The sequence below is a fragment of the Amaranthus tricolor genome, chromosome 1 (assembly GCF_026212465.1).
Source record: "Amaranthus tricolor cultivar Red isolate AtriRed21 chromosome 1, ASM2621246v1, whole genome shotgun sequence".
Classification (NCBI taxonomy): domain Eukaryota; kingdom Viridiplantae; phylum Streptophyta; class Magnoliopsida; order Caryophyllales; family Amaranthaceae; genus Amaranthus; species Amaranthus tricolor.
In genome coordinates this window covers 14,567,129-14,587,870 of record NC_080047.1, presented here as the reverse complement: position 1 = coordinate 14,587,870, position 20,742 = coordinate 14,567,129, and the positions used below count along the sequence as shown (strand labels likewise).

The 20,742-nt window shown below is 34.0% G+C and overlaps 1 protein-coding gene across 3 annotated transcripts; it reads left to right on the top strand.

The window, feature by feature from the left end:
- Positions 1-13,137: 13,137 nt before the first annotated feature.
- Positions 13,138-20,511, top strand: LOC130805225 (pentatricopeptide repeat-containing protein At1g09900-like). Of its 3 annotated transcripts, none has more exons than XM_057669918.1 (5): positions 13,138-16,274; positions 18,179-18,460; positions 18,812-19,033; positions 20,005-20,237; positions 20,313-20,510. In XM_057669918.1, exon 1 carries the CDS (start codon positions 13,681-13,683, stop codon positions 16,174-16,176), a length of 2,496 nt encoding a protein of 831 aa, XP_057525901.1. In that variant the 5' UTR covers positions 13,138-13,680; the 3' UTR covers positions 16,177-16,274; positions 18,179-18,460; positions 18,812-19,033; positions 20,005-20,237; positions 20,313-20,510. The 3 variants fall into 3 exon arrangements, with proteins under 3 accessions (XP_057525901.1, XP_057525889.1, XP_057525896.1); XM_057669906.1 differs by having other exon boundaries at positions 20,318-20,509; XM_057669913.1 differs by lacking the exon at positions 18,179-18,460 and having other exon boundaries at positions 20,318-20,511.
- The last annotated feature ends 231 nt before the right edge of the window (positions 20,512-20,742 follow it).

Genomic DNA, 20,742 nt, shown 5'->3' with positions numbered 1-20,742 from the left:
TTATTTATCTTTCAAGCTTATTTTATATATTGCGACTAATGTGTTAAAAAAATAGTCAAGTGAGATCTTGTTTGAATTGTCTAATTGAATAATTTCATAATATCAAATTTTTATAATTTTTAGATAAACATTGCTTAAGATATAAATGATCAAAGTTACGCATTGGGTTGCGTAAAAAGTGAAATGTAGCAAATATAATGAAGCGGAGGATGTATTTGATGATCATCCCTTCTTTTCTCAGGGGTGTTTAGAACTATGAAATAGAATATATGTGACTTTAAGATGAGACTTTTTATCTTTAAAATCTCATCTTAAAAGTTTTATTCCTTATTTGTTATGTTAGGGACTGAAAAAAAAAATGAAAATGAAAATCTCAACTAAAATACTCATCCTCCCCATGACACTTTCTCCTTTTTTAGTCTCATTTTCTATTTTCATTCCCTTTAGACAAATAAAAAATTGGATTTTTTGAGACAAAATCTCATTCCTTAATCCCTAGTCTCAACTCTTAAGCATCAACTCCTTACGGCCTGTTTGGTAAGAGTATTGATTAGTGGTAATGAAAATTATTTTGGTAATGAAAATGAGTTGTAGTGTAAATTTTCATGATATGTATCATGTCATTTCCATAATAATGAAAGTTTGATTAGAAAAAAATTTATTTACAATTTTCCATGACCACCTATACCACGTGTTTAAATAGTAATGCATTTGAATGAATTTTGTTAAAAAAATAAAATTGTTAAAAGAGAATATGCATAGTCATTTTAATGAATTTTGGTCCTTTTGCTCGACCGCTCGAGTGCTCCATAGCTAAACTCTAGACGTATAAGACTATTCGTGCAACAATTTATCTATTAATATTACACACCCTCTTTTGATATTACAAGCACTCGAAATTTACTCTATTAAAAGCACTTGAAGGAAGAGAAAAGGGGAATCATGCTTTATTAACATTACACACCCTCTTTGGTCTCATACTTATCTCTCTAAGTTTCCACATTTTTCTTAGTAATTTGAAACCCTAGTTAGGAATAGTAATGGGGCGGGTTTGGAGTAGGTCCAGTCAGAATTAGGCTCGCACCCTTTTATTTTTTATATATTCAGAGTTCCAGACCCAAATTCGGACTTTAACTGTCTAAAATTTTCAGACCCAGATCCAGACCTCGAATCTGATGGGTCTAGGGTACTAAGTCCTTAATGGGTCTAAAAAAAGTCTCTTTAATTTGTCAAATTTATACTTTGTTATTATATTTTTCGTACTTTTATAAGAGACTTATTAACTTATTTTACAAATATTTAATAGTAATTATACATTCACATTGTCATCCATATACGCTTAAATTCAATTACAAACACTGATTCGAGTCTGTGAAACTCAAACACAAGCTACTAAAAACACTGATCCATAACATTACAAGAATAAGCATAGTACAGGGTCGGCCCTTAGGCAAGGCGAGCTGGGCCCATGCCCAGGGCCTACTCAAAAATATAAAAAATGCAAAAAGTGTTGTAAGCAAGCCTCGAACCCTTAACCAGTTTGCAAATAAAGTGAGTGCTTAACCACTATACTATTACTACCCTATCATATTATCTTTGAAATGTTAAAAGCTATTTGATAGTCATACTTTGCTTGTCGGCTACTTCCTCCGTTGCATAATACCCGCAACATTTTTTATTTTTGGCAAGTTTATATTACTTGCTATATTTTCGTTTTTAGTAATAAAACATTCGTTTAAAGTTCTACCTACCCCTATTTTTATTCTACTCTATACTCTATACTTTATAATAAAATACTATACTGTACTCTATAAAGTAACCTAACAACCTATTTTTTCTTTTTCTTTTTCAATTAACAATAATAAAATACTATACTCTATAAAGTAAACAATCAGATACAGTGCAGGTCAATCACTTTTCTTAATCCCCGTGCTCATGCAAATGTAGCAGACTAAAACGGAACGGAAGAAGTAATATTCTATTTGAATACTACTGCATCGATTTATAGTATGTCAATGACGTGCATTATTAAAAATATCACTTTTCAAAATTTATTTTTTAGTCAATTATGATATTCATAGAAATTAGATATAAGTTCATAAGTTCCAATGCGAATCAATAATGCTTCTAAAGCTTTGATTGAAATCATTTATAACATGAATTTTGGATATATAGTATTCTCTTTGGTTTTTATTAGGACCGGTATTATAGTTTTGATGTTCATAGAAATTCATGTAATAATTGATTTTAAATTTGTAAAATTACGTGTCTATTAAATTTTATTTTTTGAAAATATATACAAATTCAACTTTATCAATTATTAATATATCATATGATTCATAATAGATTTTAAAATATTATTAGTCAGTCATCAACTCGTTTGATTATAAAAGCTGAAGTATAAAAGAAAGAAATGAAGTATATAGTTAGGGGGCCCAAAATTTATTTTTTGCCTCCGGCCCTTAAAAACGAAAATTTGAAATGAATAAGACAAATCAACAACAAAATGAACGAAATAAAATAAGTTTCAACTTATTTTCAAAAGTAAGCGTGCAATTCCCAAACCTGTGGTTTGAGGCTGTTCGCAGTTAGTAACTGCGAACAGGTCAAAAAAACAAACTAGTTATTCGCAGTTATTAACAGCGAACAGCTATTGACTCCGGCAGTAATGTTAATGAAAACTGAAATATGTACCCAGTTCGGTCGTAGCAGGTCTAACTGATTTCGGTAGAATCCTAGACTTGTCCCGGTGTGCTTGCGCGTTCGGCGTGCAAAATTCCACCGTGAACCATATGCAACATCTCACCTACGTCATCAATCCAGAAAATTGCCTCTCGTTTTGCCGTCCCGATTGCCTTTAAGCCATTTAGTACCTTAACTTGTTGCCTTTGCTCAACAATTCTACCAAACAACTTCTTAAGTTGAACATTACCCATAGCACGATTAAAGTTGCTAAGCAAATGACGTAAGCAAAACCTATGATAGGCATTAGATGGTCGCCACTCCGGCTCTTCCATAGTTGCTAAAATACCCGCGTGTCTATCAGAAATAACGCATAAACCCATCCTCTGTGTGACATGCTTACGAATACAAGCCATGAACCAAGACCATGCACTATGCACTCCTTCTCTACCAAGGCAAACGCTAATGAAAATATTCCCTTATCACCATCTTGGGCAATTTCAGTCAATAAGGTATGACGATACTTATCATACAAGTGTGTGCCGTCAATGGTGATTGAAGCCTTCAATGCAAGGTTTAAAAGCCCAAAAGACACGTTGGAAGGTCCTAATATTAGGTCGCACATATACACCCGTGTCATTGTCTTCCTTAAAAAACCACTCAACTACTAAGCCCGGGTTGGAATGTTGCAAAGCTTCTAAAAAGTGTGGAAGAAGTGAGTAAGAACCTTCCCAAGTTCCATATATGGACAACAAGACTTGTTGCTTAGCACATGACGCTCGCTTATAATTCACTTCTACACCAAAACGATCTTTAACCATTTGTCGTACGATAAATACCTTAATGGATGGGTCTTTAGCAACACATTTTCTAATGACATTGTTAATTATAGAAGATGTCAAGTGAATGTGTCCAGCCGAAACAGTGTCTCTACCCAAAACACAAGACCCATGCTTACCCTTATACGTAACAATACGCCATGAAGATAAATATGAATCGAGGCGTAGCCCTAACTCTCCACGAATAGCCCCGCTTATACTTCAAGGTAAGGACAGTTTGGTTTGAGGTCTCCGTTCTATACTCCACATTCTACGAATATGATACACTCTGATAGCTTCTAACAACGCTTCCTTACTATCAAGCATTATACCCTTCTCCCGTGTAAGTGATATCACAAGTCCAAGTCCTCCAGGAGTTGTCCTCCTCATACTCGTCTAGAGGTAGACATATGCATAAGGTGTAAGAGGAATGATTGTAGGAATGTTGCCTGGGGTCATGTCATTTGCTAGCGCATCCTCATCAACATCCACATCATCCTCAGAAGGATCGTCAATGAGCTCATTACTCTCATTTCCATCATCCCAAGGTCCCATCTCATCACTTTCTCCTAAGTTAACCATTAAATCAATTGGAACTTGATTCGGAGGGGATTGGGAAAGAGTACAAAATGCGGAAGCAACGAAAGGATTTTGAGTTAGTTGAGTTGATATAGGCATAGGGGTAAGAGTAGGATTAGAAACAACTACATTCCCTAAGGGTACTTAATCTACGTGTAACTCCACAAAGGAAATTTGGGTGGAATTTGAATGCTCTCACATAGCTTCTATAGCCTCATCATCCTCAACAGGAAAGGCTAGCAATTCTCCACTCATGTCATATTTAAAACTTATATTTACGGTACTTCTAGTGGGGTCCAATCCAATCTTAGAACATATAAAACGTTTAAACTGATTCAAATCCATGTTCGAGTTGCATGCAAACAACCTACGTCATCCCCCAACATAATTAACTTTGTCAATACTTTCTCGAATACAACCATTCCAAAAACATACTATAGTGACGCGAAATGATGCCATTTCTACATGAATACAAACAAAATCAACATCATCATTGACTTCATGCCTATACAAGTACATTATATTCATTTGATTATAATCTTTTTGGTCTATAAATTAATAAAGTCCATAATGTAACTAAGTTCATACATATATAATGCACATAAAATTCAGATAATAAATCAATTAATAAGTTTATATATGATATTTCTAATACCAACATTAACATTTCTAATAATATATAATGTACATCAAATTCAACTAATTCAATATGCTCATCAACAACATAACTTCAAAAAACAACATAAAGCTATGAAAACAATTAAACATTACCTTGAATAGTTATGGATGAATAAGAAGAGTGTTGATTTAAGAACTAGTAACCTACATTTGACAAAATAACCAAACTTCATCAAAACCCTAAAAAACGATATATATACTCAAAAAAACGCATAAAAGTTTACCTTTGTGCATGCTAGAGTATCTCAGATTAATTTTGAAGTTCCAAATTGAAAAAGAAATGCAAGAATTGATGGATTAAAGCTAGTCTAATAGTGGTTTTGTAAGGAGAATGTCGAGTAGTATAATATAGGGTTTTGAGAATTGGGGAAAATAGGAACGAAGAGAGCTGCTGTGCGTATTTGTGGGGCATGTTGTTCGCAGTTAGTAACTGCAAACAGGGTCAAACAAAAGTCAACACTTGTTCGCAGTTACTAACTGCGAACAACTAGTTTATTTTTTTGACCTGTTCGCAGTTAGTAACTGCGAACAACATCAAACCACAAGTTTGAAAATTACACGCTTATTTTTGATAAGTTAAAACTTATCTTCTTTCATATATGTTGTTGATAATTTATCTTATTCATTTCAATTTTTCCTTAAAAACTATGACCGGGCCTGGCATAGTAATAACCCGACATGTTTTGTTAACAAAACACAAAACTGTGAGTTCTTACCCACAAATTCGAGTAATAAGGATAAATAAATTGGATCATTTAAGCTCACACTAAAATTATCCCAATCAAATTTGCTCAAGTACTCTAGAACTTTATGCAGAATCTAGATCAGAATATTTAATTTTTATAAGGTTCGGGTCCGGGTTTGAAGGAGTGGGCTGAAATAGACTGTATTTAATAAAGCTTAATTATAAGTTTATTAAGCTGATTGGGGTTATTAAGTAAGTTAATTCGAGTAATAATATTATTACTTTTTTGATAATATTGACTCAAGTATTTCATTTGTTAACATTTTCAAGAAAGAGGTATCTTTTATTTAATGTATAAAATTCGTATAAAGAATACTTCGATAAAAGTGTATTTTAATTTTATTTTATTAATTGATTATATCTATCTTTATAAAAATAAATTTAAATAAAGTATTGAAAAATAAATTCCTAAATGCAATCCTTATTCATACTACCAATTACTTATTTCATAAATCGTCTATTATACCCTTACAGCATGTATTATATAAGACTGTCTTACGACGAGACGAATTTAATAGAATTTAATGGGTCAAAGCTAAAAATAAACCCGTCCTTACCTCATTTAAACCGACACACCTCTTTCCCTCACATTGAAAACCCACGGTTTTCCCTTCCTTCTTCCCTCTTTCTCTCTCTTTTCCCTTCTTCCCCTGTGCGCCGCCCTGGCCTGCTGCTGCCACTAACCGACGCCGACCAATCGCACACGCATCCACCGCTGCTGCATCACTGTCTCCATGGCTGTCCCCACCTGTTGCCGTGAGTGCTGCTCCACCAGCAGCTGCGTCACAAGCTGTCTGGCAGCCATTGTTGGGCTGCGTGGCTCCCCCACCACCACAACAACCACCTACAATCTTACCTTAAGTTGAAAGGTCCTTCAATGGTGATTGAGGTAATCCACAAACTATTCTATTTAAGTATTAATTGAATGTTTTAAAGTAGTTTGGTATTTGTGGATTCAATTTGGGTCTTTGATTCAAGTTTAAGTATCAACTTGAATTTAAGATGAGTATATGGATTCAATTAGTAATTGAGTTATTTTTAGTGTTGATTAGAATTGGTTATTTGGGTTATTTGATTTCTAGTATAAAATTTAGTATTTGGATACTGAAATTTCAGCTCAAAAATCGAGCACTCTGTTTTGGCCATTTTCGGGTTAGTTGTGATTGTTTCTAGGTTCTGGTGTCTGCTTATAATTTGTAGAGCTCCGAGTCGTGGTCGCGTGGCCACTTGAATCGTCTCAAAATGAGTTTGTATGAGAGAGTTATGTCTGTTTTAGTAATGATATGTCCTGAAATACTAATACGAGATTTATAAAGTGGAACTAGAAGCTATGAAATAAATTGAATAATTAATTCAAGTGTTGATGTTGGATTCATTTGGGTTCTCATTGTGTTCTAATTCATGTGGTAGTATTTGATTAGTGGTTGCAATTTGGAGTTTTGATTCATCTTCAAACTTTAAGAGCAAAGTTCATTTAGAGTTCTTAAAAATCAAATTTTGTCCTCACTGTTCTTGGCTGATTTAGAGCCTCTTCTAGCCATTTCTGGGTTCTGTTTTCTGCATATGATTTGTAGAGCTTCAAGTCGCGGTCGCGTGGGCACTTGAATCGCCCCAAAATGAGTTTCGTATGAGAGAGTTACGCCCAAAATACTAACAGGGTATCCTGAAAATCCGAAAATAGCATTTTTGGATTTGCTTGTTCATAATTAAAGTCTTTGATTCAAATTGAGTACTCCAAGTGTTTAGGGTTATTATTTATCATCCGATTGAGTTTTATTGATTGATATTGTTGAGTTATGGGTTCTTATTTGATTAGTATAGGTATTGGTTCTAGTATCAAATTTGGGAACGATAAGTATCGATTGGGTATTTGATTAGTTGCTATTAGGTGGATATGATATAAGTTGGGTATTTGGGATTTAAAATTGGGTAAACTCTATTGATAGTAAATCAAGTGTTTACATGTTGATGGTTGATGATGAATTGATTGGTGTTTTAATTATTGATTGTTATTCATGGCGTAGAAAGGTAATCTACAAGCAAACTACTATCCTATCTTTTAAATTTAATTCAAGTATTTTAAAGTTCAAGTTATGTTTTATAAGGTGTGGTATTACTACTATTGATATTTGAGCAAAATCGTTTAATTTTTGGTGTTCGAAACTTTGGATTTTAACTTTGTTTTGACCTTGTTTCTAGTTCTTGTTCAAAATTATGTTTTGTATGTTCACAATTTTATAAATACGAGCTTTTCAATATTGTACTATGAAAATGAGTTATGATTCTTGATTTTAAAGAAAATCAAGCGACTTATTGATTTGTTTTATATTAAAATGTTCGACATTGAAAAATGTCCGTTTTTGGGAATTGGCAACGGATATTTATATCCGGTTTATTGTGAAATCCTATAGCTTGATAATAGGTAATGGTTATTCGGATCGGTCTCGAGCCCCCGATCCCGTTTCGTTCTTGCAAGAACCGTATTTTTGGTGATGACGATCACCCGTGTTCTTAGGATTTAGATCAAGCCTACAACCTGACGGTCCATATATTCCCACGTTTTAAAGTGCTGTTAAATTATTGATTTAATATGAGTTTTGAATAAATACGTTTGGTACATAAAGTTTTGTTTGTTTCGTAAATGATATCATATTTGTCATTTGCCGTATTGTTTCGCTATTAACTTGTAAAGTTATAGCCGTGTTTTGATTCGTTATGAACTAAAGGTTTGTAGCCGTATTTATGTCGATACCAAACGGTCTTTTAAAAGAGTTTTGATTTACGCTATTAACTTGTAAAGTTATAGCCGTGTTTTGATTCGTTATGAACTAAAGGTTCATAGTCGTATTTATGTCGATACCAAACGGTCTTTTAAAAGAGTTTTGATTTACGCTATTAACTTGTAAAGTTATAGCCGTGTTTTGATTCGTTATGAACTAAAGGTTCATAGCCGTATTTATGTCGATACCAAACGGTCTTTTAAAAGAGTTTTGATTTGGATAAAATAATGTTTATAAATGGTTACCAAGTGAACAAGGAATTTGATTGGAGATGTTTGTTAATGACTTGAATACAAATGTAGTAGTTTGTTGGATTACTCAACAATGCAATTGTTGACAGTTTTTTTTTATAGGGCCTATCTCTTACAAGGGATAGATCCACTTTCAGGTTGTCATCTTTAGTGCGGATGGATGTGCTGCTCATTTATGTGTCATGTGTTGCGATAGCGAGGACATCGTTTTCGGAAGGTTAACTTATAATGATATTTTGACAAATCATGTCTTTTAAAAAAAAAACAGATATTTTATAATGTATTAACTTAGTTTATATCTGGGTTGTAAGTAATTGTATTACAGTTATGTAAAGTTTTTAAATACTCTGATATTGGTTGTTGTGGCTATCGAGCCACAGGTCGGATTCAGCCCAGACTTCTATAAGTCTTTCGCTGTGCTTTGTAGACAATATTATTATATTGTTTATGCTGGTTTGGGCTGTTTCATGGGCCTATGGTCCGAGTTTTGAAATCGGATCTGAGCCTGGATCCGGATCTAAACCTTTGGACTCGGACATGGACCCGAACCCGTCAATTGTTTTTTATTTCCAGATCCGACCCGAATCTAATGGGTCTCAAAAAAGACTCAAACCCTTAAAAAGGACTAGTCCGGGACGAGTCCAATAGGATCCTGGATCCATAACCATCCTTAACCCTAGTTTGCTCTTCATTCATCTTAGTTGACTCTTCAAACACTTATTACTTTAGCTTTAATATTTGGGTTTGTGCAATATTTTTCTCAACCTTAAGCAAGAAATATTTTTCTCACCTGGACCCGGACCCGTCAATTATTTAGCATATTTGTTTGTTATTGCACATACGAAGCCCTAGAATTAATCCACAATGACATGTTATCTTGCGAAATATTCATATTAGAATCCACGAAAGAAAAATTCAAAACAAAATTTTTCATCTAACTTTGTAAGATTACCATAGTGAGTTGGTATTTTCTTAATGAAGCATGACCTTTCTCCTTCAAGTTCTTTTGTTTGTTCTTGAACAAATAGCAAATCCTTTTGTGATGTCTTTTTTTTACATTTTCAACAAATATTGTCATTGAGTTTCTTGTAAGATGTCAAATAACCCTCTAAAATCTTGTGGGTTTTTCCTTTTGTCTCCACTAGTTGATGTCTTTTCTCCATCAACCATATTAATGGTTGTCAAATTGGGATTATCTCCCTTTGTTTTTCTTCTTTCCCAATGTTCACTTCAACTTTGAAGTGTTGGGAAAGACCAAAGAGAGTAAATTCTTCCTTCTTATGCTTGAGAGTATGCTTTACATCCCCTTTATAAATTCATTATCTATGATACTAGAAATTATGTAGATTTCATCCATACTCATAAAATGTACTTTTATGTTAATGAAAGTGCATTGTAACTCATGAAATTGGTCCATAATAGGGCGGTTGTCTAACATATCATAACTATTAAAAATACTAACTTAGAACTTACATCTTTCGACATATACTTATTTTGTAGACTATCCAATATAATTATTGAGGACTCTTTAAATTGATATATATCAAAGAGAGAGTCATTCATACTATTGAGAATGTGTCCCCAGCAAATGAAATCATCATTTTTCCATTTGTTTCATCTCTTTATATCCTCCAAAATGTTTCATCCTCTTTCTCTTCCGGTTTTGTTGTACTTATAACATATGACACATTGAGGGAAGTCAAAAGAATAAGCATCTTTTTTTGGCACCTTTGATATTTCATACCCAATATCTTGTCTAAGTTAAGAAAGTTTAATTCAGAATATATCACAGAAGATTATTAGAAATATAATAAATTATAAAACTAGTTGTATATACGCCTTTGTGTATGGCAATGAAAGAACGTCTCGCTTTGGATGATAGCCCAATGATATAAAGCGTGAAGATTAATTTGTGACATTTAAGTCACTCAAAATCTTGATAGCAAATCAAAGGCGATTGTAAATTTTCCTTTTACTTATATAATATTTTTCTGCACTTGTTTTGAGTCTTTTAACAAAAGAAATTCATAATAAGATATAATCAATCATATTAAAGACTTATTACAAAGTAATTAATCTAAATAAATATAAGTGTTTATCAGAAATTATACAATGAGTTTTTAAAGTTCTTCATATGTCAAGCATAACAGGAAAACAAAAGAGATTTTTTTAAATTAAGCAATATGAATTTGTATGTCAAATGCTCATGCAATTTCATTTATAGAGTAACTAGTTTTGAAGCGAATTTAGTATAGAGACATATATATATATAAACTTTTTAATTAATAATGTAAGAAAAAATAAACTCTTTTGTTTTAGAAAAATATGCAAATACTACAAATTTTAATAAAATAATAACTTTGGATAACAATATAACTTACTTATTAAAATATTCAATCTAAATTAGCTAAAATGTCTATGAATTGAGCTTATTTTGAGTCGATTTAAACTAATTATTTGGTTTTAAACATAAGTTTACTAAAAATACTTACCTAATTTAACTTTAAATTTATTTAGGAAAATAAATTGCCATATAATCAATTATAGTTTCATCAAATTAATACATTTGGCAAAACTCTAAGAAGCTGCCATGTGTTATTTTCCAGTTTTTTATTAGTATTTATGATTATGATTATGATTATGCTTATCATATGATTGTGATTATGATTATGATATAATTATGATTATGATTATGTAGGAAAATAAATTTCCACGTAATTATTTATGATATTAAACTAATACATCAAAACTTTAAGAAACCGCCATGTGTTATTTTTCAATTTTTTTATTAATTTATGATTATGATTATGATTATGATATAATTATGATTATGATTATGTAGGAAAATAAATTGCCATGTAATTATAGTCCTATTAAATTAACATATTTGACAAAACTCTAAGAAGTCGCCATATATTATTTTTCAATTTTTTATTGGTATTTATGATTAAATTAATATATTTGGCAAAAAGCTAAGAATCGTCATATGTTATTTTCCAGTTCTTTTATTAGTATTTATGATTTACTATGATTTATGATTTATGATGACAAAACTCTAAGAAGTCGCCATGTGTTATTTTTCAGTTCTTTTATTAGTATTTACGATTATGATTATGATTATGATTATGATTTATGATGGAAAAACTTTAAAAAGTCGCCATGTGTTAATTTTCAGTCTTTTATTAGTATTTATGATATAATAATTTATGATTTATGATTATGATTTGCCACAATTTCTTATTGTAATTAGGAATTACAAATTTGATGGATGGGTGCGATATGCCTCTTCATATCCATATCCACCTAAAATTTTAATACCCACCTAAAATTTTCTATAGCGAGTAGATTTTCATATCCACGTCTGTTCACCTGTATATGCATTCAAACTCATCTCCACCTAATATGCCCAACTGGGTATATCTATTCATTCCAAGTTCCCGCTATATGCTCCATAAAATCCTATTTTTTACAATTTAGTTGTGTACCTACATTTTATATAAGAGATACAATGTAATAAAATAAATTTAATATCCTCAATTTTTTGTTAATAGTTTTTAATAAAATTATATAAAATAGATAGTATAAATTAGTACCTTGAAAATATAAAGCAAGCGGGTATTGCACCGGTTGAGTAAGTATAGGTCTGAGTGAGCGGATATGAAATATGTAAGACCTCATAAGTCATACCCTGGTACTCATCACGTACCCAATACTTATAGCAAATGTGACTTTTCATACTCGTATCAACCCACTGTGAAATTATACTCATACCCATCTCAAATGTGGTATGAAATTTGTAGAAGTTTACCTGTTTGTCTTCTAATACTTTGGTTACAAGATGTTGAAACATGTTTTTTTATTTTAGGGAAATTTCACATGGTAACCCTGAGGTTTTGGGTTTTCCACGTGGTAACCAAAACTTTTAAAAATCCACGCGATAATCCTGAGGTTTACCAAATTGTTCCACCGTGACCTTTTTGCACATAAAAATGTTAGTAAACATTAAGTTTGAAACTTTAAGGTTGTTGTACGCTTATTTATGCAACTCACCATTTAAAATGCCATTAGTTTTAACCTTTTCCCCTAAAACATAAACTCTAACTCTATTATGAGAAAAAATATGATTTAAATGAAAAATGGTAGAGTTGGGGTTTATGTTTTGGGGGGAGAAGATTAAAACTGATGCCATTAAAATTAGGCGTACAACAGACTTAAAGCATCGAAATTAACGTTTGCTAACATTTTTATGTGCAAAAATATCACAGCGGAACAATTTGGTAAACCTCAAGGTTATCATGTGGATTTTTTAAATGTTTTGGTTACCATGTGAAAAACCCACAACCTCAGAATTACCATGTGGAATTTTCCTTTATTTTATTTTATTTTTTTTGAAATGAGAGTGAAGTTGATTGTTGTGCGACAGCGGAAGCAACGATCGTGAAACAATAATGAGACAATAGAGAAATTCATTGTAAACAATAAGAATAACACCTGAGATATAACGTGGTTCACTATCAATGTGATAGCTACGTCCACGGACACCGAGATTAAATAATTTCACTGTGATCGCAAAGCATTACAAGATAAATCAAGAATTTCTCTCACAGATTACAATGGCTCAATTTGTGTTCTTTCTATTTTGTGACATAAAACTCTACCCCTAAATGAAGGATTTATATATACTAACTCCCTAACTAAATGAAGAGGCTTGGGCTCCGAATAACAAATAAAACCGTCAAAAGCAATAAAACTGCCAAACCACAAAATCAGCGAAGCAAGTTGCGGCTCGCGACTTATTTGCTTTTCAAAACAATAGCATCTCTTTCAAAAACTCGTAACCCGCAAGCAAATATACAGCCCGCGACCTGAACGTCTTCCACTCCGGTAGCTTTTGCTCAACTTCTTGCGAGACAATACCAAACCAAACTCTTGATTTATCAATTTCCATAACCTAAGACTCGATTCGAGTCGCTAATCATCAACATTGATCAATGCTCAATTCTCCAATCCCCCGTTTTCGTTTCACCACTTCTTCTCCAGCCTCCAGTCCCTCCAAGCTGAACCCATGGGTTCTGAAGCAACTGAATGAGTGATCAAAAACCTCGATTCTGTTGACCTCTGGATTTCGCATTTGTGCGTATTCCGCCATGAAAGCTGAATACTGTTGGGTCAGAAATCTTACTGTTAACTTCAGGGGGCATGTTTACTCACATTCATTTACAACCGGTAATTCTTTTGCTGCTTTCTTCTCCTCATTCTCTATTACTAGTTCCCATTCCGATTTTCTGCTCAACAATTGTCACAATCGTAGTTCTAACCTAGGAAATCAACAGAATGCGAGAAATAAGCAACTGGGTTATAACAAAAATAAGAATTTAAGGTCTAATTTGCAAATTCCGGTATCTCAGTATGATAATTTTGATAAAATTAAATGTGGGTTTGATGGGATTCAACATATGGGTTCATTTGGAAATAGTTTAAATGGATCTTTATACATAAAATCTTCTCATAAAGAAGAAGTAGATACTAATGACACAAAGAACAAACAGAATAGTCTTGTTTTGGATGAAGAATTTGAGGTTTTGGATTCATATAATAAGAAGTTACAGCAAAATGGGGAGTGTAGTAAAACATATGAATTGGATGAGAGTGATTTTAGGCATCCATTAGTGAGAGAAACTTGTAGGCTGATTGCACTGAGGTTGAATTGGAATGCTGAACTTGAAGGGCAGTTGAGACATGTATTAAGAAGCCTCAAACCCCGTCAAGTTTGCGCGGTTCTTCACTCTCTAGATGATGAAAGGGTAGCTTTGGAGTTCTTCTATTGGGCTCACAGGCAATGGCGGTATCGGCATGACCCACTTGTTTACTATGCCATGCTCCAAATTCTTAGTAAGACTAAATTGTGTCTGGGTGCCAGGAGAATCCTTCAGCTTATGTATAGACGGGGTATCCATCGCACTCCGGAGGTTTTTCGTTATTTGATGATTTCTTATAGCAGGGATGGGAAAGTAAGGCATGCTTTGGGGGTTCTTAGAATAATGCAGAAGGCTGGGGTTGAACCTAATCTGTCTATATGTAACACAACGATTCATGTTTTGGTGATGAGTGGGAGGATGGACAAAGCACTACGATTCTTGGAGAGAATGCAGACTGTAGGAATTGTCCCTGATGTTGTTACATATAACTGCTTAATTAAGGGTTATTGTAAAGCTAATCAGGTGAAAGATGCCATTAAGCTGATTGAAGATATGCCTTTAATGGGATGTGCCCCAGATAAAGTTAGCTTTTATACTGTAATAAATTACTTCTGTAAGGAAAACAACATGGCTGAGATGAGGGTTTTACTTGAGAAAATGAAGAGCTGCAATTTGTTGTTCGATATGGTCACCTATAATAATCTTATTCATATGCTTTGTAAGTATGGTCACAGTGACGATGCCTACGAGTTCTTAAGAGAAGCGCAGGAGCGAGGATTTCGGATGGATAAAGTTAGTTACACTGCATTGGTTCATTCTTTAAGTCGAGAAGGTAGGATAGACAGGGCAAAAGATATTGTGAATGAGATGTTTGAGAAGGAGTGCCTTCCGGATGTTGTGACTTACACTGCTATTATAGATGGCTTTTGTCGAGTGGGGAGGGTAAATGAAGCTAAGGAAATGCTTCAACAAATGTACAAGAATGGATGTAAACCGAACACTGTGTCATATACAGCTTTGTTAAATGGGCTTTGTCGAATTGGGTGCTCTTTTGAAGCTCGAGAAATGGTGATGAAGAGTGAGGAGGAATGGTGGACCCCAAATTCTATCACTTATAGTGTTCTGATTCATGGTTTCCATAAAGAAGGAAAGTTGTCTGAGGCTTGTGATGTTGTTGGGGAGATGATTAGGAAGGGTTTTTTTCCGTTACCTGCTGAAATCAATTCATTACTGGTATCTCTTTGTATGGAAGGAAGAACGGATGAGGCCAAAAGGTTCTTGCATGAGTGTCTTAGCAAGAAATGTGATGTTAATGTTGTAAACTTCACTACTGTTATTCATGGGTATTTAAAGAAGGATAATCTGGAGGGTGCTCTATCATTACTTGATGACATGTATCTGGTCAACAAGAGCCCTGACATTGTGACATATACAACAATTGTTGATGCATTAAGTAGAATGGGAAAAACTGCAGAGGCAATGGATCTCATAAAGAAAATGTTGGGAAGGGGCATACTACCAAACCCTATTATGTACCGAACTATTATTCATCAATTTTGTCAGAATGGTAAGGTTGAAGAATTATTAAACCTAATGGAGAAGTTGTTGCCAAAGCAGCCCTATCAAACTGCATATAATCGAGTCATCGAAAAGCTTTGTAGCTTCGGATATGTAAACGAAGCTTACCAACTTTTGGGTAAAGTTTTGAGAAAAGCTTCACGAATGGATGCTCATTCTTGCCATGTACTAATGCAAAGTTATCTGAACAGAGGCTGTCCTCTTTTGGCACACAAAGTTGCCTGTAGAATGTTTAGGCGAAACTTAACTCCTGACCTTAAGTTATGTCAGAAGGTAAGCAAGAAATTAATGTCAGACGGTAATATCAAAGAGGCAAATAGTCTTTTGATCCAGTTTGTTGAGCGTGGCCTTGCATCTCCTTGTTAAATGCTTGCTGAATGACCAAGAATTTGTCTTCATGTGAGTGGAGCTTGTGAGATTTGGTTTCTGGGGACCCATCGACTTCTGTGAATCGATTTGTCAAGGTGAAATAATTTTATTGGCTTTCATAGCCTACTGTTTGCATGCTTCCCTCAATCTTTGTACCTGTCTTTTACCTTAAACTTCTTGTGTATCTTATGTAATGTTGGCCTACTATTTTTGTGTTCAGTATTTCACAAATTTAGCTTCTTGAGAAGGACTACGATTCTTTTACTGATTTAAAGTAGCACATGTTGCATGCTTTGATGTTAGGAATAGTCAGGTTATGCTTTTTCTTGTTTTGTAACATCGGGTCAATTATACCATGATTTCTTCTGTTTGATTTTGTTTTTGTATTTATGGGCTATCATATTTCTATAATTGAACGCAATAGTAAAGAGATGCTCCTTGTCATTACTACGATTTGTTATATCTGCCATATTGAATAGTTTATGATTTCATGGAGTTCAGAAGTTTGTGTCAGGTATATTTGTCCGAACCATGATTGCATAATGAAAATTTTCAAAACAATAAAAATGAGAGTTGGGTTATTCTTGCATGTAAATAGTGCATTCGGGCTTGGCCTTGGGTGGGCTGATCAGGTTCTTGAATGGTGGTGTTCTTGTTTGATTCTTTTCCCTCACAAAATTCTACTTTTTCGCCTTTTGTTCTCTTTGGCATATCTCCAATGCTTTTTGGTTCTTTGCTCCAATAATTTTCTCGCTTTTGATGCCTTGTCTTTGATTATCTTTCTCATGTATCCTGTCTTCATCTCAATCAAAGAGAAGATGGCCAAACAAAGATGACATAGGAAGATTATGTGGAAGTCAATACTTTTCTTTCATGGATGCTTTTTGGCTTCTTTCTTTGTTATTTCCCTTACAGGATGATATCCTTAAACTGAGAAAAGAGCACTTAGTAAGCAGGGAACCAATTGATTTACGGTATATAACTTTGTGTAGGACAAGATAACTTTGTAGGACATGATAATTAAGGAAATCTTAATGATGACCTTTTTTGCAATTTTTAATTTAAAAGCATTTTTTTGAATCAGATAACCAGTCGATTTCCAATGCTTTTTGGTTCTTGCTCCAAATGTTTTTCTCGCTTTCGATGCCTTGTCTTTGAGTCTCTGTCTCATGTCTCTGGTCTTCATCTCAATCAAAGAGAAGATGGCCAAACAAAGATGACATAGGAAAAGGATGTGGAAGTGAATACTTTTCTTTCATGGATGCTTTTTGGCTTCTTACTTTGTTATTTCCCTTAAAGGATGAAATCCTTAAACTAAGAAAAGAGCAATTAATGAGAAGGGAACCAGGGCAATTTACGGAATATAATCTTTGTGTAGGACACGATAATTAAGGAAATCTTAATGGTGACCCGTAACTGTTTTTTTTTTATTTTTTATTTTTTATTTCTTTTTATTTTTAATTTTTAGCAATTTTTTGAATCAGAAAATTGTGCTTAATTTTTCCAAACTAGAAAACAGCCGCCCTGTTGACTGTTGAGTGCCAATTTTCACCATCATAGCTAAAGTCTTTAATGTCTGTACTCATTTGGAGTTATGGAATGTAATTTTGCATTCGATGAGCTTTTGCATACATTTGGTACGATTGTGGTGAAGTTGGTGGTTGATGTTCGTGGTTGAGCTTTAATTGATAATAAATTGGATGAATTTGGTTGTTAGTCGAGGACCAGAGGCCTCTCTGTAGACATAAAGTAGTGAATAGAAGCACCATAAAAAAACCGAGCCCCAATTTTATGCTTACTAAATACTAACCCATCAGCGAAATTTCGCATAACCTGGGGGCTGGGGCGCTTCACAGAAGCCACAACCTAGCCGGATGGTAGAAGAACCCATCAAATATCCATTCATGAAAAAGGAAAGCATTCTAGAAGTTGCCGCCGAGTTGGTGGTGCACATTCACCGGTCGACGTATAATTAATGTCGCCCTCAATGTTTTTCCAGGAGGTAGGCAGAGACAGATGTGGGACACCGCTGCCAGTGGGCGGCCTAAAGGACTTCTTGAAGCACATATGACAGAATGTGGAGCCCATACAGCAGCCCTGTAGCCCCCGAACGACAGTTGATGCTAATTTGAGCCAAAGTGAGTTAGAAGGTACGGCGGGGGTACCCACGTTACTACTCCTTTTGCCCTATGCAGCATTGTACACAGTTTTAGATGATTGGAAGGCTGCACCAGCGAGATTATGCACGGAAAATCCCAAAAAAACCCTCCCATATAAATAGGTTAGTAGTATCATCAAAATTAGTTTAATTCTAGACATGGAGTAATTTTATTGATTATTGCTTTACTGGTTATTGTTGGATAATTTTATTGTTCTTTGTTCTCATGGCATCTATGTTCAATATTGTGATTGCATTTCTTAGTATACACATGGAGTAGTTTAATTCTAGGGTGGATTAAATCATTGTTCATTGTTGTATATGGATTTGGCCTTAATTCTACATTCCTTGCTTGCCACATTTTGGTACTTAAGAGTTTAGTTTCATCATTGATGGATGGAGTCCACCAAATACTATGTGTTTAAAAAAGATTAGCTCGAGACTAATGTCGAACACTCTTTATTTTTCCTATAGGTGTACTTTTGGTCGGTGTGCATGAGGAGCAGGGATTTGCTGAGTTCATTTCTAAATTCACTTTTGTGTACTATTAGTCATCTCTATCCTCATCATGGCCACAAGTTGCTATTCTAGGTTGATTACGAGCAAAATAAGTCAACGGATGTACTTGCTACGGAAAAGAGCATCTTCAAGTTAGAAGTCTTTATCTTTTTTCAGTGGTCGCCATATTGCAATGAGGTAAATTTGAGCTTCTAATAATTAGAATCCAAACAAATGAGATATTTGATTTGGCTACATTGTGCAAAAATTACTAGAAGTTGTGTGTATTGAGTAAGGAAATATGAGAAACTTGCATATAGTTCAGTGGTTAGTCGTAGATAGTGATATGCAAAAATTTGAACATCTTCATATTACGTTAGCTGTGGTTCTATTATCCCTCCGCGTTGCTTCCAATTGCTCTTTCTTTTCTCTAGCATTCTACTATGACTTGATATTTGGGGATAATGGTTTACGAAGGGGTAATTAGGTAATTACAATATTAGGAGTAACTTGGGGAAGTTAGTTTTAAGTGGTAGTTTTCTTATAAATAAGAGGAATGAGAGACTCATTAGTATCATGAAAATTGTAATACACTTGTTGGATGGATTTTACTCATTTTAGGAGATCCCAAGCTTCTCGAATTGCTTTATCTATCTTTTCAATAGGGTTGTAATCTTTCTTTTATCATTCAATCAATAGTACAATTTCTCTTTTTTTTCCTTTAATCTTTTAATTTCAATTTTACTGTTTTGGTGAATAAATCAGTTCATAGCAAATTCCACTCGAGCTTTGGTAGATACTGTAAATGGTGGGCCTAATATAAGTCCGGTGTAGTATGTGTGTTATATTAGTCCATGTCATGATTTATTCTGCCACTTTATTCGTAAATCTTATTGTTGCACACTGCAATTATTCGTGTTTATGTATAGCTGATTGCAAACAGTACTTAAAATGAAAATTTGAGCTGGCTGGTCAGTCCTCGACTGGTGTCTACAATTTTTGTGGTTGGGGGGGGGGGAATTTGACCGCATTCTTCTGGCACTCTCTACGAAGGGAGTACAGGTATGGATTGTTCGTCATCTTCCCTCACCCATACCCTGTTTTCGAGCGGGATATTGAGTTGTTGATGATGATATCTATATTGAACTTTACTTGGCTGGCTAATGCAGCCATTGGGATGATAGTCATGATGACCGCAAGATGAAAGATTTGGAAGTGGAATGAGATTGCACATACCTTTAACTGTTTTTAAAATCAAGAAGTAGAAGCTCGTAATTGTTGGGAAATTTTGATGAGACAACTTATACCGCTTTACATCTCTTCCTCATGATGGATGCCATTATCTTGTGCTTGACTTTGAATCAAAAGAATTAGCAGAGAAGGCAGATCTCTTCCGTTGCGGGTAATGTAACTTGCTTCTCATTTTATTCCACCATAAGCATTTGGTTAACATGTCTTTGACACTTCATCTGTCTAGTGAAGGTCTCCTGACACGCAAATGTTGAGGAACAAAGCGATTTAAGTAAGTTTGAAGCACAGATTCGAAGGGGAATCGGATGGCATTCAGGTTGAGGTGCACGCAACCGATCCCACTGGAATGGATCTTTATGTTTTGAGTAGCCTAGCTTCGTTGGAGATTTAGGAAATTCATGAAATTCTTTTTTTTTTTTTTTTTTTTTTTTTTTTTTTTTTTTTTTGGAATTTGGGGAATGAAGGTATAGTTCTGTATTGGTTTCTAGTCATTCAAATGTGATTATTGTTTTTGTCAAGCTTAAATATGTTCATAGAATTGTTCCCATCAATTGGAATTGGAGTTGAAATTGTCAAGCTTAAGTATGATATTGATTGAAAAACTTCACAATGTTCCTAAATTAATTAACACGTAAATAATTCATTAAAATTCCTCC

Bases quoted from the DNA above. Each gene is read 5' to 3' on its own strand.
- LOC130805225 (XM_057669913.1), top strand. From the start codon at position 13,681: ATGAAAGCTGAATACTGTTGGGTCAGAAATCTTACTGTTAACTTCAGG.